Genomic DNA, 17,370 nt, shown 5'->3' on the forward strand with positions numbered 1-17,370 from the left:
GGCCATGGTGTGCCCCAGGCCAGCAGCTCACGCAGCCAGGTCTGGCCACTGGCCAAGGGTAAACAACTCCTTTGTTTTCCCGGAGAAGTATGAGGGATTATATTCCGTTGAGCTCACTTGGTCTCCCACTTCTCACTGTGCAGCGACACGCAATCAGCCCCTCCTCAGAGCTGAGTTAATTGTTTATAAAGTAGGAAGGGTGTTGCTTGCCTCCTGGAGGGAGGTGAGCTTGAGAGGAGGGTCGTGGCAAGGGGGTGGCTCGTCCAGCTCCCAAATTAGGAAGGATTGAAGCCAAATTGTTATTCTACATCGCTCAATTTACTCGTCACAAGCTGGGGATGGCTCTTCCAACCGGGAATCTGCACCTCCCCTCTGACTCTTACTAAACGTGCTGGAAAATGAAATGAACTTATTAAACGTGCTTCAAAATGAAACGCAGGCTGCGGCGCTGTCGGTGATTGTTGTGCAAATGTGATACTCCCTGCAAGCTGTGGAACAGGCCAGGGCTCTGTTTACACGGGGAGGCAGTCGCTTTCCAAGTGTAATGAGTCAGCGCCGCGAACAGAAGGGGCGCAGAATTAATCTGGCATCCGTCTGCCCTTTTCTCAGTTAAACAGGTTCTGGAAGCTCCACGTGAATAGGTGCCTACCCTGGTACAAGCAGCCACAAAGACTTGGAGGAGTGGGCAGAATTTTTTGGGGGATAAATAGGCAGTGTGAAGACGATGGAGCAGCGTGAGCAAGGCACTGGTAGCACCACGGGGTTGGTTTTTGGCTGTGAGTGGGAGCAGAGTGTGCCCTGAGCCCAGCCGAACTCACCAGCAGCAGAGGTGAAGCTGTTTGGTTTTAATATCCGTTGCAAAGTGTAAATAAATTTCCGTTGCTCAGCACTTCATCTGAATTTTCACCTCTTGGATTTGCAGGGAATACTGAAGGGAAGCTATTCACTGTGTCCTCTGCTCCTGCCTCCTCCCATACACATGCTCCTTTCTCTTACCTGCAGCCCCAGTAGTAGGTGAAACCAAGGGGAAATAATCCTTCCATTTTACCAGTTGGCTAATGAAAGATGTCAGAGAGGTTCTTGAGGCTTGGGAATGGCTAGAGCTGCTCCTGGCACCCCAGGGATGTGCAGCATGAAGGGGACACCTCAGGCTCTGGAGTGGCACCTTGGTGGGGTGTCACCAGCGCCAGGAGAGCTGTGCTGGTGGGGACATGAGGCTGTGTCAGTGCAGGGAGCCCTGGCTGGGGGTGTGGGAGCTCCAGGACCAGAGCCCCCTGCTCTTGGCATCGTTTGGTGAATTCCAGCCCCTCTGTGCCGGCGCCACATCCTGGGAACAGCTGAGCTGCCTTTTTAAGGTGCTGTTTGCATCAGCCTCTGTGTGCTGAGCCCTGGCCCAGGCTGCCGGCACTGCGGGTGATGCAGAGCAGAAATTTTGAAGCACAGATCTCTACAGTTGTTCCCTCTCTCTAGCAGGTTTTCTTTTTCCATGATCCTTTATGGACAGGCTGAATTTTCTGTGCATTCCCTCCTTTTTCCTTCCCATCTGCAGTGAGGAGGAGGGTGGATCAGCCTGCTTCTGTCTTCACTAGGTGCTTTCCTGCTCTCCCAGCTGAAGGAAAGAGCTGGAGGTCCCAAAGCCCAGCACCACAGCTGTCCCCACATCAAGCAGGGGGGACACGAGGAGGTCTCAGTCCCCAAAGCTTCATTCCTAAACACAGATAACCACCTTCACCCAGCCCAGGAAAGGAGCTGGGGTTGAGAGTAGCTGCCTTGGTAAGCGTAGTCTGCTGCTGGAGAGAGAAGTGCCAGGATATGTTAGCACTGTCTGTGCTCAGCACTTTGGTCTGGGAGTTTGTGCTGCTGTAGGGCTGGGCTGGAGTCTCTGAACCACCTCTTTGAAGAAAAACCCCACAAACCAACCCAAAGGGCCCCAAAGCCTCTGATGCGTAAATGAAGCATGTAAATTTTGAAGGGATTTCCAGGGAACTTCTGAAATACAAGGCTGATGAAAGCATCATGTTCATGTTTCTCCAGGCTGTAACACCCTGTCCTGCCCTGGCCACCGCAGGGGTGGACTCAGCACCTGGTGAGGTGGTGCCAGGCTCTCAGGGACGTGATTCAAGGTCTCTGCTGCTCTGTCCCCCAGCCCTGTGCTGGCAGGAGGCTTTGGCTCCTCTCCTCTCCTCTCTGTTTTCTTTCTCTCTCCCCGCCCCCAGAATTCCCATCTCGTGATGGAGCTCTGCATGACTTTGTTCCTGGACAATTTCCTGCAATTGTAGCTCTGCAGAGCCTGGCTGCTGCTCTAAGACATTAATGGGTGCGACGGTAGTGCTGGCAGGTGGCAATTAGCTGGGCAAGAGTTCTCAAATGGGGCTATTTGTGCCCTTCCAGCCTCAGTGCGAGGAGCCTGTTGCTGTCAGGGTTGCTGGGGGTCACTCCTCGCAGATATCCCATTGCACAGATGCTTTCCAGCCTCTGGTCTCTGGAGAGGAGATATTTTTGTTCACCTAAAAGGGCCTTGGCTCTAGTCAGTGCTCCTGATCCCTGTTACAGCTCATGCCTTGCTGTATTTCAGATGTCAGTTGTCTTTTCAGTCCTGTAACCAGGCAACACACGCAGGAGCAGGAGCTTTGTGCTCTCCAAGTTGGCTTACCTAGGCCAAGGTGCAGCGGCAGCACCAAGTCAGAGCTGTGTCGAACTGCTCCAGGAGCCCTCTGACCCCTCAGTGCTTTCTGGTCTTGTCTCATAATGGCAACATGTTCAAAAAGTGCATTTTAATGTAGGTTTTTTGTGTTGTGTTGGTCCTGGGAGTGTCTGGAAATTCAGCATGGCAAACTGGGGGAGCTGTCCCTGCCCCAGGGCTGTCCCCATGTCTCTGCACTGTGGATGGAGCCACAGCTGCAGGAAGCTTTATGTAGGCCTGGAGTGATGCTGTGGATGGAGAGCAGAAGGGATGTTGCTCTCTGTGGGGGCATGACCTGTTCTAGGCTGTTTTTTGCACATGGAACAAGCTGTGCTTGCACCTGCACATCCCAGCGTGGCTCTCTCAGGGTCAGCCTCTCCTCCCAGGTAACAAGTACCAGGACAAGAGGGCATAGCCTCAGGCTGTGTCAGGGGAGGTTCAGGTTGGACAGTAGAAGGAATTTCTTCATGGAATGGGCTGTCAGGCATTGGAATGTTCTGCTTAGGGAGGTGGTGGAGTCAATGTGCCTGGAGGTGTTCTAGGAACAACTGAATGTAGCACTCAGTGCTCTGGTCTAGTTGACAAGGTGGTGATGGGTCACAGGTTGGACTCAAACTTAGAGATCTTTTCCAGCCTCAGTGATTCTGTGATTCTGTGTGATTCCTTGCAGCATCTCTGTTACTCATTGGGAAGGTGTCAGGAGCCCACAGTGGCTTTGTCCATGTTTGAGGTTGCTCTGCCATCCTGGAGCTGCCATCCAAGGGCTGGGAGGGGGCTTATCCCCATGGGAAGTGCCTTACCTTTTCCCCCTGCAATGGAAAGATCCTCTCAAGATGTCTAACCTCCCTTTTGCTCTTTCCCCACAGACGGTTGATGATGAGGCGATGGCAGCATAAATGAAGATCAAGTAAGGAAGGCAGAACGATGCCCAAGGGTGGGTGTTCTAAAACACCACAGTCAGAAGATTTCTCTCTCAGCAACGACATGGTGGAGAAACAAACGGGGAAAAAGGTAGTGTGTTTTGGTCACTTGCCTTGCTTTGGGGGTGCTGCATCTTGAGCCTGGTGCCTTCAAGCCATGGCAGTGTTTCACTTGGTCGGAGGTTGCCATGGACTGTTATCCCAGGAATTACATCAGTGTGTTGGTGCTCTGCCAGCTGATAGAGTCCAGTTTATTTCTCTGTGGCTGCAGTCCTTGCTGGGAAGGACCTGACTTGGCTGAGCAATGGGGGATGCTTTGGAAGATTCTCTTCTGCAAGTACTGTGCATTTTTAAGGGTTTCTGCACGAAGCTGTGGAAAGCCCAAGTGATGAAGTGATGGTTCAGTGCATGCTGAGCAAGGGAGGAGCTTCTCCTCCTCCTCCTCTGGCTGTAAGTGCCACGTCCATGTCAGGCTCAGCTGGTCTTGCTTCCCCCAGCAGCATGGGCTGACCAGGGCTCAGCCTGTGAGCTGCTTTGCTGAAATTGCTGCTTCTGGGGGGTTATTTGAGGTGCTTGGCTTTTGATGGGGCTTGAGGTGAGGCTATTAACCTTAAGGATGAATAAGTTCACACTTCTCCTCATCATTCCCAGAGTCTTGTTTGGCTCCAGGCGTGAGCTCTGCCTCCTCTCATTCAGCTTTTTCTCAGTATTGGTTGTTTCCAGTCAATAGTTGTGCAGAAAGCTGCGTGCAAATGTTACCTTTAAATAAACATGAAAACCTACATCTACCGAATTCTGCTTAGGCAACAAATCTCATTCACTTCCCTTTCATCTCCTTGCTCCAGTTTCTCAGTATTCCCCCGGGAGTTTCTGCCAGGCCCCGGGAGCTGAGGCTGAGCATGGCAAGCCCCAGCTCCATCACTTCCCCTGCAATCCCTCCCGTGGTGATGGCAGTAACTCCTCATGTGATTGAGGTCATATTATTGACAAAATGAGCAAAATGGTAAATAACCAAGGGGAAAATCCCAGGCAGGATTTGATTATTGAACACATTGGTAGCATCTGCCACGTTCCCCTTTCCGTGTCACCATGCGTGCTCAGGTCAGTGCAGGAGCACCGTGGCACAGCATAGAGCTTCTAGGAGGGGGCAAAATCTGGGATCAGGGGTTTTGGAGGGGGAACAGCTGCCCTGTAGCCTCGGGAAGATGCCAGCGTTGTCCCTGGCAAACGAGGCTGCGCCCGGCAGCGCAGGATATGTAAATACAGGGTTTGGCTGCGCTGGGTAAGGAGCTTAATGCTGGTGCAGGTGCTTGGGGAGGGAGAGGATCAGTTGGAATATGAATCAGCTCCCATTTTATTTCATCCACTCCTGGCAGCTTAAAGGCTGCGTGTTATTTACAGAGCAGGTTTGTCGAGCGGCGCGAGGGACGCCGGGAACAGGAGTTATCTCCCGCTGGCTAAATAACTAGGACACAATTTTCTGCCTCCCATTCAGAGGCGACAGCGTGGACCTGGCGAGAGTGGCACTGAGAGGGGACAGGGCAGAGCCTGCTGCTCACTTAATTCTGTTATTTTCAGTGGAGGAGAAGCTCACAGGCTCTCGTCTGCCAGGGGCTGAGCTGAAATCAGCCTGAGTGGCCGAAGGATCCGTTTCGCCCTGTTTCTCGTAATTCTGAACCTGAGCTGGAGCAGTGACTCAGGGGAAAAGCACTTCGACCTCCTCCCTGCAGACGCTGTTGTACCTGCCTGTCAGCAAGCCGCTGCCTTTCATTTATCTTGCCTTTGTCAACACGTTCAAAGGGCCAAGCTGTGACTTGGCACACGCTCCCCGGCAGAGCCTGGATAGGGAGGGCAGAGCCGGAGGGACCTGCACTTGCCCGTGGGCACAGTGGCAAAGTGATGCCTCTTCAGTGTTTTCCTTAATGTGGCCTTAATATTGACAATTGGTTTAGCATGAAAAAGGCCTTACAGCCTGGGCTCTGTGGCTCTGACGGTGGTGGTGGTGCAGGATGTTTGGGGGTCCTGGTGCTGCCATGGGCTGAGGGCTGCAGGGGTTGAGGGGAATGGCCTTAAGCTGAAGGAGGGGAGGTTTAGATTGAATATTGGAAGGAATTCTTCCCTGTGAGGGTGCTGAGACACTGGCACAGGTTGCCCAGAGAAGCTGTGGCTGTCCCATCCCTGGGAGTGTTCCAGGCCGGGTTGGATGTGGTTTGGAGCAACCTGGGCTAGTGGAAGGTGTCCCTGCCCATGGCAGGAGATTGGAAAATGATCTTTAAGGCGCCTCCCAAACCAAACCATTCCATGATTGTATGATCACATTTTGAGTGTGAGTTCTGTGTTTGAACACGTAGCAGCCTGGCTCTCAGGGAAGCTGCCCTTATCCAGAGGGCTCGTGCTTTGAGGAAGAGGATGTGAGCTGCTGCCTTTCAGCTGTAGAGCTCATTATGGGAGGGAACTCCTGGCTCTCCACTCCCTGTCCCCCACAGGAGGTACTGATGAACTAGTGGGATGCAGCCATGAGAGTGAAGTGGTTTAAAGACCATGTCTGACAGCCCTGGATGCTCCATCAGCAGTGAGCTGTTTCTCCTGGGGTTAGCAGAGCCCTTATATGGCTGTGCACAGGCTGCCTGGGGCGGGTGCTGGCAGCCCCCATGCTCCTCCTGCCTGAGTTCAGGCTCAAGGGTTTTGTAAAAATCATCATGCCATATATGAATAATTCTCCTTTCTGGTCTAGATCCACAGATCCCCACACCAGGAGCAGATTACTCATGACTTAGGCTGAGCAGAGCAGTGCAGCAAGAGTTATATCAGTTGTCGAAACCATTTCCTGCTGTGCCTGGGACGAGGCTGCGTGGTTACACAGAGTGCTCTCAGCCTGCTGCACAGGGTTTGCCACTTTATGGGGAAATGCTCCCTCTTGCACAGTCAGAATTGCGTTTTTGCTGCAGTGGCTGAACTGAACACCAAGCAGAGCAGCACTTAACCTGGTTTTCGCTTGCAGGAGCTTGCAGAGGTTAAAAAATCTTGAGTTTTTTCTCCTTCCTCTTCTCCCTGTTTCAGAAAAGGGAACACAGTCCTTATTTTTTGGTTCTTCTTGAAACCTGTTGGACTGTCAGGGCATTCCAGTGCTGTACGAGTGAGCGCTGGGTTGTGTGTCCAGCACAGTCACTTGCCGGGGTGAAACCTGCAGAAGCATCTTGGTGACTTATAGACCAAAGAGCCAACATTTTGGTGAATATCATCATCCCATAGTCATCCCAGGGTTGTATTTCTTACAGACCTCCATGCCTGAGTCTTGCAGGAATGGGCCTTCAGCTCTGCTTGTCTCCAGAGTTCATGTGTTTCATTGCACCACTGATAACACAAATCAGACTTCCTGGAACTTCGTGTGCATGTATATGTGCTGTGCTCTGGTTTTGGAAAGGCTACAGGGGACCCAGATCTATGGAATAGTTTGATTTCCACCACATCCAGTTGCTTTCTGGGTTCCTTTTTGTAAGGCAGGGTGAGAACCTTCTGCGTCTTCTCCCTTCCCCCTGGCAGAGACCTGGTCAGGACACGACCTGCCTGTGTTAGCGCAGGGAAAACCCCACAGGGAAAGCCCCACTCTCACTGCATTTGCTTTCTGCAGCGTGGGATGCTTTGCCCTCAGCAGGAGTTGGACGTGGGGCACTGCCTGGGGCACAGCCTTGGAGCTCTTGGTGCTCCTGTGCTCCTCCTCCCAGGCTGCCTGTGCTGGTTTTGTTCATTGCTGCCTCATTTTCACTGACATCACAACCTGAAATGCTTTCAGCTCATTTTGGAGAACAAAGGGCTTTGGGGATTTCCATGGCTGGCAGTGCAAGTCTCTGCATAAGTGCTGGGATACGAGTCAGGCTCTGTGGGAGCGAGGTGATGGGACTGGAAACACAGAGTTCTTGGCATGGGTTTGTGAATCTTAGAGTTATGGGATGGTTCGTGCTGGGAGGAGCCCTAGAGCTCATCTCATCCCACCCCCTGCCATGGGCAGGGACACCTTCCACTAGGCCAAGTTGCTCTAACCCCCATCTAAGTGTCTCTGTCTTGCGGAACTCTGCAGCAGTAAGAACTACAGGATTGTTTTTGCTCTGAGAACCACCATTTGGCCAGTCGGCTGGGCTGGCTGGAGTTGTGCAGGAGGGTGTGTGTCACAAATGCCCTGAGCAGATTGATGTCAGGGTCTGTCACGCTGCTGAGAGAAGCCCTTCCATCCCCACGCTGCTGCGTGGCTGGATCGATACAGCATTGGGCTGTGGGTGGCTGCTGGGACAGTTGCGGGTGGGCTTGTGCATCAAACCACAGCAGCTGAGAGTGACTTGTGATGTATCTTCTAGCTGTAGCAAGTGTAACCCAAGGTTGGCTCAGTTACTCATATAGTAAGTCTTACTACAAGTGTAATGTGACAGGAGGGGATTTTTCCCACAGTCGTGGTTGCTGTCTCCCCTTTGCCAAAGCAGCTTTTATTAACACCTACGAAGGGGAACTTGTTGCTCCTGCTGAGCTCTGGACTGTTCCGATCCCCAGGCTCCTGTTCTGGCCTTGGAGAGCCCCAACTCTTACAGATGTTCATACAAGTTTCCTTTCAATGTCAAGGATGGATGGGCTTGGAGCAACATGGTCACCTTGGGGAGGTGTCCCTGCCCATGGCAGGGGTGGAATGAGATGAGCTCTAAGGTCCTTCCATTCCAACAAATTCTGTGATTTTATGGTCTAGTGGAAGGTGTCCCTGCCCATGGCAGGGGGTGGAATGAGATGAGCTCTAAGGTCCTTCCAACCCAAACTATTCCGTGGTTCTAATTTGGATATGTTCCATTTGTGAAACCTGATTCTGATGAGTCTGAGCTTCATGAGAAGACCTAAAAGTGAAACCAGGTTTTACTCGAGGAAAGGGCCACATTCCTCATTACAAACTAGTGGAAGGTGTCCCTGCCCATGGCAGGGGGTGGAATGAGATGAGCTCTAAGGTCCTTCCAACCCAAACTATTCCGTGGTTCTAATTTGGATATGTTCCATTTGTGAAACCTGATTCTGATGAGTCTGAGCTTCATGAGAAGACCTAAAAGTGAAACCAGGTTTTACTCGAGGAAAGGGCCACATTCCTCATTACAAAATTGGAAATAATTAGGGAAGTAAAGCTTAAAATAAGAAAACTTTCAGGAATGGGACTCTCCAGCTGCCTTGATGTTCCACCCTCTGCTTCAGGCATCCCCAGCAGCTCACTGCTTTCCAGGGGGGAGTAAAGTCTGGATCTTCCTTGCTCCAATTACTAGAAAAGGTTATCGTTGTGCTCCTGTACGAATTAATCTTCAAAGCCAAGCCAGGGCTGCCGCCACTTCCCTCGTTCCTTGGGGTATAATTGTGCTGAACTCACTGGATCAGCAGCTCCGAGCGCTGGGGCGGATGCAGGAGCAGCACTGCCGGGCGCCAGATCACATTGACACCTCCAGCTCCACACTGGGCTCACACTCTGGGCTGGGAAAGCTTTTTGCCTAGTTCCGCTGTTGTGTCCCTCCTCCAACACGGAGTTTTAACAGCATGGCAATGACTGTGGCTGAGAGATAGATTGAATATTGGGAAGGAATTCTTCCCTGTGAGGGTGCTGAGGCACTGGCATGGGTTGCCCAGAGAAGCTGTGGCTGCCCTATCCCTGGAAGTGTTCCAGGCCAGGTTGGATGAGGCTTGGAGCAACCTGGGCTAGTGGCAGGTGTCCCTGCCCATAGCAGGAGAGTGGAATTATCTGACCTTTAAGTTTCCTTCCAACCCAAACCATTCTGCGATTCTAACTTTCTAGAATAAGCTGCATTTTTACCTGTTCTGCCTTTTTCTTCACTCCTGGGTGCACAGAGATCCCAGACAGCATTAATCCAGCAGAAAACCTACCTGGATGTCTAAGAGCATCAGATGCTCCTTGAACTCTGACAGCCTTGGTGCCATGACCCCTTCACACTGCAGGAACCTCACAGACCCATGTCTTTAGTGCTCAGAGATGCCTTTTATCCAAGTAAAGAGAAGGAAAAGTTCAGGATGTGGATTGCCAACTGTGGGCTAAGTTGCATTATATATTTGGTGACCTTTTTTTCAGGAAACATACACATTTTATTTTATTCTCTTAAAAAAATATTTCAGAGAATCATAGAATTAGGACAGACCGAGATACTTGTATACGCTGGTCCTGGCAGGTGATGGGCACTCACTGCCACCTCATAGCTCTCAGAGCAGCAGCTGGCAGTAAAAGTGGCATCATTTGTTATTCTAAACTATTTCTGTTCACCTCAGAAAAAACTGGACAAAAGCATTTCAGTGTGGAGGGTTTAAAGGAAATGCTGGAGTGTTTATTTTGGCTGTGGGGCTTTGTCCCGTTGCTCCAGTGCCGAGGACGAGCGCTCAGCGACTGCTCCCGAGCAGGGCTGCCCTTCCTGGGGCTCCCAGTGTGCCTTGGCACCCTCCCACCACAGAGCTGCTTTCAGGCAGGTTCGTCTCTCTTGCTTTACCAAAAAAGGATTCCCCAGCCCATTTCCTTGATCCTCGGTGAGAGGAGCCGCGTGGCTGTCACGCTGCCCGTGGCGGAGGGGATGTGCAAACAGAACCCTTTGGGCCGAGTCAGGGGTTTCTCTTTCATCTGTGGGTGAAGTCTGGTCACCAGACAGAGGCTCGGAAAGAGGAAGGAGCGACACGCACGGTGACGCCGCAGTCCTGTGACTGCTGGCACCGGGGCCACCTGCCAGGGAGCTGCAGGGACAGACAGCGTGACTGCGCCTCTCTAAACAAGGGAATGCTCTTAGGTTGGCTTGTCTGAGCTTCCAGCCACGGTCTGGCATGATTTAATGTATTGAGATTGTTGTGTTTAATCTAACTGTGTCTGTAAAGCTCAGGGTCTGGGCTTCGCTGGGTTATTGAAATCAGATCTGTCACAAAGCCGCTTGCACTGCCCTGGTTGTTGGAGCAGGGGCACAGTGGTCAATCCAGAAGCGCTTGCTTAAAATAATACTGTTCCTCGCACACAAAAAAACACAAGGGCATGACCTCGGGCTGTGTATTCCCGGCACACTGAACTCCTGGAGTTTGAGTTATGAACCAGCTCTCCCTGTTCATGTGAAAAACATCTCCTGTCTCAATACTTGGGAACTTGGGATGTTCCTGCAAAATCTCTGCCTGCTTTCAAGCAGTTCACAGCATTTCTGCTTCACATTAAAATCCAAACCAACTTGAATAAACAAGGCTGGTACAAAGCAGACACGGGTTGTTCTTGCTGTGTGATTGCAATCAAATCCTCATGTTCTCTTACTCCAGCAAACTCCAGTTTGGAAACCCTCAGGTTACCCCATCCCAGCCTACCTTCCCCCCTTACTCACAACCAGGCACATCCCTGACCTCACAACGAGGTGTTGGCTCCAGTTTTTCACATGAATTGGTTGGAATTTGGCACCACACAGCAGCCTTGGTTGGCCTCATTCTTCCCTGGTGATGTTTCAGTTTGGTGGAGGCTGCGTTGGCAGTCCTTGATGCCGGAAACCCAGGGTGGAAAGAAGGGAGGTGCAGCGAGAGACCAGTGCAGGATTTGGGGGATCAGGTGAACACAGCCTGGGGAAGACTCTTGTTAATGTGTTCTCTTCTCTTTCCAGGATAAAGATAAAGTTTCTCTAACCAAGACTCCAAAGTTGGACCGGAGCGATGGCGGCAAAGAGGTGAAAGAGCGAGCGACTAAGCGCAAGTTGCCTTTCACTGTCGGAACAAATGGAGATCAAAAAGACTCGGATACAGGTACAGAAATGCCATATTCCACCCTCAGAATGTGAGTGTTGGGGCGGGGCGGGAGCACACAGGATCCAGTGTCCAGGCAATCCATATGGAAGTGTTGTATCAAGTTTCCTGTTGTATCAGGTTTCCTGTAGTTTTTAATTGAAGGAAGAGGCGTGTGGACAAGAGGTTGGATAACTGCTGGTGGTCCACATGTGCACATCTGGAGCTGAGTGGGTTAAAGCCCTTATGTTCTTAGGAATGTATTTAAGTGGACCAAGCAGTGGTTGTGTGAGGAGATTCCCCTCCCTTGGCTGTGGGCCATTCTCCTGGTTTCTAACTGTCCCAGTTCAGCTGAGACAAGCCATGAAGCTATGTCTGCTCCTGAGAGCTTGGAAAATAAGGGAATAAAGCTGAATACTATTTTTAAGAGAAAACGAACAAGTGAAATCTGGTCAGGCAGGTCAATTTTGTGGCAGAAGAGAGGCTGGTACACAGGGCTCCTGCCCACCATGGCCCCATGCAGATGTTGGATGGGCTGTTGGATTTGTAAGGAGTTGGGAAGAGCTAACACAAAGCTTTGGTGTGTAGAAAATAGTGTTGTTTGGTTGTAAAAGGTTGAACTATGGATTTCTGGACAGAGGGTTGTAGGGGTCCTTGCTGCACATTCCTAGGAAATCTGCATTTAGAAATGGTTTTGGTCAGGTAAAAGCTCAGTGGTTGTGCAAAGAGATGAAGTGTGCTAAAAGTCAGGAATATGCTTAGAAATGGTAAAAAGGCTGTACTTGGTGTTGCTCCCTGGTGAGCATGGAAGGTGGTCTGGCACAGGATGTGTCTGCTCTGGTTCAGGTGGCAGGAGGGCAGATTTGGAAGGGTCAGGAGTGCCCCTGTGGTTCTGAGGACTGCTCTGTGGGTAAAGACACGTGCTGATGTGTCCTGAGGCTGGCCCAGTGCTTCCATGGGTTTGTGCTGCTGAACTCCCTGTCTGGAGAGAGAGTTTCAGACATCAGTTAATTTCATTAAAGCAACGTGTGTTTGCAGAGATGAAGTTTTGGGTTTAACCACGTGCAGTGAGCACATTCATGGTGCTGTGGTGTTGCACTTGGAGTGTCACTTTTGGAGGGGGTTAACAGGGGCAAGGCAAAGCTGATTAACCAGAGCTGCTGCTTTTTGTCAGATGTGTTTCTGCCACGTTCAATACTTGGTCGAGAATTGAACCCCAAACTTGCTGCAGGGCTGTCTGACCCTCGTGACAGCTAGAACGTCATGGCAGAGCTCACTTGCTGCATCCCCCAGCAGCAGTGATCTGCTTTCCCAGGGCTCTGGGCTCTCTCTGGCAGCAGAGATGTTGGAAATGTTTCTGCTGGCAGCAGCAAGAAGGAAACCAACTGAAAAAGAGAGCAGAGAGCTGCTGGGGAGAGGCTGTGGCTGCTGCAGGGTGTGGGGGAGCAGCAGGCTGTGAGCCCCCCCTGCCCGGGGCTCCTGCCTTACCCCGCTGCTCTCCACAGCTGTGTGACTTATCTCCGGACACGTCTTCCCCTTCCTCTGCAGAGCTCTTCCCCTTCCTCTGCAGAGCTCATCCTTCCTGGGGAAGTGGGCGAGTCGAGGGGCAGCAGCAGCCCAGCTCCCAGAGGAGACCCAGAGGGGGTCATGGCACTCACAGACTGATTTAAAAGCAAACTGAGCTCTCTCAAACTCTGGGAAGGTGTATGGGAAGGTGTAGGCGAGTCTCTAACAACCTGTTTGGTGGGGACTAAAGGGAGGAAGTGACTCAGCCTCTGGGTTGGAGATAGCAGCAGGGAGCTGCAGATCAACATGCAGAGTCAGACTGATGCTTAGCAGGAGCCTCTTTCTGTTCCCTGAGATCGTTTACTCCAGGAATCAGATGCTGGAGATGGGAAAAGGCTTGGTGGAGATAGGAAAAGACTTCCTGGCACCTTGCTCTCCTCTTGCACCACCCCATTGTGACCGTCGGGTATTTCAAGCCTGTCTGTTCCTTGGCCTGGCTCGAGGGAGAGGCAGGTAGAGGCGTGTTGGTAGGTGCACACAGGTTACATGTTATGGGGGTGGAGAGGTCCCCCCGAGCCTGTGCAGGTGTCATCAGTGGCACTCATGTAAGGACGCACATCTGGCAGTGCACACTGAAGGGAGTGTGGAGTGCAGGACAGGCTTTTGCCCAGAACAAAGGGGCTGCCGTGTGCCCACCCTGCATTCCCTGAGCAAGGGGAGGCTTCTGCTGCTTGTTCTGCTCCTCAACTCTGCTTGCAGCTCTGAGAGCAGCAGGATTGCACCATTGCTGCTGGCTGACCTCGCGTGGTTTATGTAACGCGGTCGTGCTTCCTGGGCCGCATACACAGCCTGCTGTGAGTGCTGGGATGTTCCACAGCCACGTGGAGCTCAGCTGGAAGGACGTGGGAGCTGAGAGCTAGCAGAGCTCTCTTTTTGCTTCTAGTGGGGTAATTTTTCCCCTTCTTTAAGTGTTTAAACAATAGTGAGGATCCTCATCCTGATGTGTTGCGGTGACTCACTTTCCTTAGCACGGTGTGTGTCGCCTTTTTCACGGACAGCTCTGGCTCAGCCCTGACGTAGGTGCTCTGTGTGTGGGGTGAGAAACATCAGTGGTGGGTTTGTCTCCTGTGGAAGGGCAGCAGAACCCTCTGTGGCACAACCAGTTGCTGCAGGGTGGGTTGGGGCAGGTTAGAAATTAAGGAGAAATTGTCCCCTGTGAGGGTGCTGAGGCACTGGCACAGGTTGCCCAGAGATGCAGTGGCTGCTGTATCCCTGGAAGTGTTCCAGGCCAGGATGGATGGGGCTTGGAGCAACCTGGGCTGGTGGCAGGTGTCCCTGCCAATGGCAAGGAGTAGGACTAGATCTTTAAGGTCCTTCCAACCCAAACCATTCCATGATTCCCTGGTGTGGGCTTCTGGAGGCACTGCTGGCCAGCATTGATCTAAGTGTATGGTTTAGGTTTGGTAGGTTCAGAGCTGAACCTTTTAAAATAATCTCCTTCCAAATGGTTTCTAACGCAACAATTCTACCACTTGGGTTCCTCAGAGTTAACTAAATAAACTGTCTTGAGATTTAAAAAAAATGGCATCAAACTGTGAGCCTCCAGACTGTGCATGTTACAGCTCCAGCACTGTGGGAGCAGCATCCCTCTGCCTCAGACTTCTCCTTCCTTCTCCTTCCCTCGTGCAGCATCTCCCCACATCCACGGGCGCTGCCGAGAGCCTACGTGCTGCCTGGCAGCCACCAAACGAGTACAGCCAGCTTTGCTCCCAGCAATTTCAGCAGCTCGGGAGGCTTCGCGCGGCTCCTCGGCTGTGTGCCGTGCTGAGAGGGGCTCAGGCTGGGAAAATGGGGATATTGGCTAATTGTGATATTAAGAAACATGCAGGTTGAGGACAGCAGGGAGAAGGGGATGGTCCTGCTGTGCAGTCACCTGCGGGGAGGTGGCAGGAGAGGTGGGCACGGGCGGCTGGCGCAGCGAAAAAAACCATGGCTGAGTCATGGGCTGACTCAACGGCACCAGACTGCTGGCGTGGGGCCGGGCGCTCCCCACCTCCCCCCGGGCTGCTCAGGGGATGGAGTCACACCAACAGGTCCCTCACTGCAGCGTGGGGCAGGTGATGCTGCTCCGGGGGCAACTGTGAGAGGCACAGAGTGCAGAATTCCTTCTATCTGCTCGCCCTGCAGGTGGTTTCCTTAGCTGGATGTCACGCTGTCACTTGAGTCCCTTGGCTCGAGGTGCAGCTGTGGTTTCCAGGCCTTTAGTCATCATCAGGGAGAGATGGGGCTCAGTACAAATCTCTGAGTGCACCGAGTGAATTCTGGCCTTCGAGAGCTCTCCTCGGGAGCTGGGAAGGCCTGAGCAAGGCTGGGGCAAAGCTGGTGATTTGCAGCAGTGCTGAGGGTCCTGCTCCCTCTTTGAGTGCCCAGCTCCTTCCCTGGGTGCCCTACTCCCTCCCTGGGTGCCCTGCTCCTTCCCTGGGTGCTTTTGGGGAAAGAAGGGAGAGACAAAACCCCCACCAGCCCTCCAACCTGCTCTGTACACACCAACCTGCCCTGGGAGCCCAGGACTGATCCCAGGGGCTTGTGTCTGGCCGGGAAGGTACTGTGGTGGACAGGGGCCAGTGTGAGTATGGTTGGCAGGAGTTGGCCTCAGAGCTTCAGACTCCTCTCTAATCCCTCGAGGTCGTTATGTGACGCTAATTAGTAGGTTAGAAAATGCTTGATGAATCAGCTGACCCAAACCCTCATCCTCTCACCGAGCTGGCTGCTGCTTGCCTAATGCCTGCGAGTGTTCGGAGCCACACGGCATGGGAACACGCTCGTTACTCCCGGCTTGGGAAGGCTGGTGCGGGACTCTGTGAGAAGCAAATTGCTGGCTTATTAAAAAAGGCATCTGCATCCCAAAGTGGTGTTTGTGAGGTTCTCTGAGGCTGGCTGTGGTCTGGGCTGTGCAGCTGGGGGCTCGGGTGGGCTGCGCTGCGTCGGGGTTTTCTTTGCTCGGGTAATTTCAGTCCTTTGACTAAAATAGTCAAGAAACTGTTCTCACCTAGCAACCAGGGAGAGAGTGAATGTCAGAGCTTCTCCGTTCCTAGCTGGGCTCCATAATGCCGGTACAGTGTGGAGAGCCTGGCACACACCAGCCTTCAGATCACCCTGAGAAACTCCCCGTGTGCAGCAGCCATCTGGGAAGGGCTGCGCGGAAAACCAGGTCGTTTTATGATGGGAGCTGCCATAAATCTCCCTCCTCCCCCCTCGTCACCTCCTTAACATGCAGAGGGAGAGGTTGCAGTGTGCTGTGTCTCTGTGAACCAAAAATCTATCAATGATGGCTTTTTCCTTTAATACAAGAGCTTTTATCAGCACTGTCTGCAGAGTGTCCTGGCCCTGGCTCCGGGCAGAGAGGGCTGGCCGGAGCCTCCCTTCTCTGGCTCTTTCTGTTTTGTGGGAATTGAACAGTCTGGGCCTGAAAATTGGTCTCTCACAGAATTATTCTTGTTTAAAATGGAGATTGTTGTTTCTGGTGAAGCCTCTGGGCTCCTCTCACAGCAGTTTGGTAGCCAGTGGCCACTCTGGGGAAAAGCTGCATTTACACATTGTGGGGTCTGGCCTGCAAGTGTAGAGAGAACACCTGGGTTTGGATCACAGGCTGTCACACAGCATTAAACCTCTCCAGCTGAATGTTTTAAAATACTGCAGCCACTGGGGTCAGGGCCTGCGGATCCTCCTCCCCAGGGAGCTAGGCTGAGCAGTGGGGACGGTGGGCTCAGCTCCATGCAGTGACCTGACATGGTTATAAACGGGCTTGTTCCTCCCACTGGCACCTCTCTGCGCTCCTGACTCAAAGCCAAGGTCTCCACCATCCTTTCAGCAGTGCAGGATAAGGTTGTGGCTCTGGCCCTCCATCCATCAGGTGAGGAAAACAGCTCACTTTGCCCTTGTGTCAGAGCAGAGCCTGCTACAGCTTCTCCTGTCATTTTTCTCTTTGGTTTCCCTTTTGGCACCTGGTTGATAAGCCACATCACCTCCTGGCTCTGCCTCCTAGTCCATTGGCTCTGCAGAGTGTGTCCATGACCTCCTGGTGCCAAGGAACCTCTCTCAGCCCAGGCCATGTTTCTCTGCATTCCAGGGGTCTCTGTGCAGCCCTGCCAGCCTTGCTCACCCTCCTCACTGCGTTCCCCTGGCCTCTGTCCTGCTGCCCTCTCTTGTTTATCCACTGGTGCCATGGTGCTGCTTCCCACCCCATGCCACCGCTGCTGGCCTTTCTGCCACCTCGAGCCTTCAGCCCCCTCTAGCCTGCTTGTCCTTCAGTTCCAGGGTGCCCTGGAGCCTTGGGATGTTAGGGTACCATCTGCTGTCAGCCTCTCGATTTCTGAGTCATTGGCCCACATTGCAGGTGCCCTGTGAGCACATCTGCAGGCTGTGATGCCAGGCCAGACCTGCTCTTCCCTGCTTTGAGCCGACATGCTCCGAAACGTTTTATGCCCTCCAAGTTCTGCAGCA

At 52.5% G+C, this 17,370-nt stretch overlaps 1 protein-coding gene across 1 annotated transcript in view; it reads left to right on the forward strand.

The window, feature by feature from the left end:
• Nucleotides 1–3,607: 3,607 nt before the first annotated feature.
• ANKRD11 (ankyrin repeat domain 11) overlaps nucleotides 3,608–17,370 on the forward strand; it is a 33,376-nt gene continuing 19,613 nt past the window's right edge. Inside the window, 2 exon segments of the mRNA XM_009077379.1 lie at nucleotides 3,608–3,694; nucleotides 11,244–11,382. Of these exon segments, the coding sequence (XP_009075627.1) occupies nucleotides 3,608–3,694; nucleotides 11,244–11,382 (226 nt within the window).

Source organism: Acanthisitta chloris, unplaced genomic scaffold (assembly GCF_000695815.1).
Source record: "Acanthisitta chloris isolate BGI_N310 unplaced genomic scaffold, ASM69581v1 scaffold4826, whole genome shotgun sequence".
NCBI lineage: Eukaryota > Metazoa > Chordata > Aves > Passeriformes > Acanthisittidae > Acanthisitta > Acanthisitta chloris.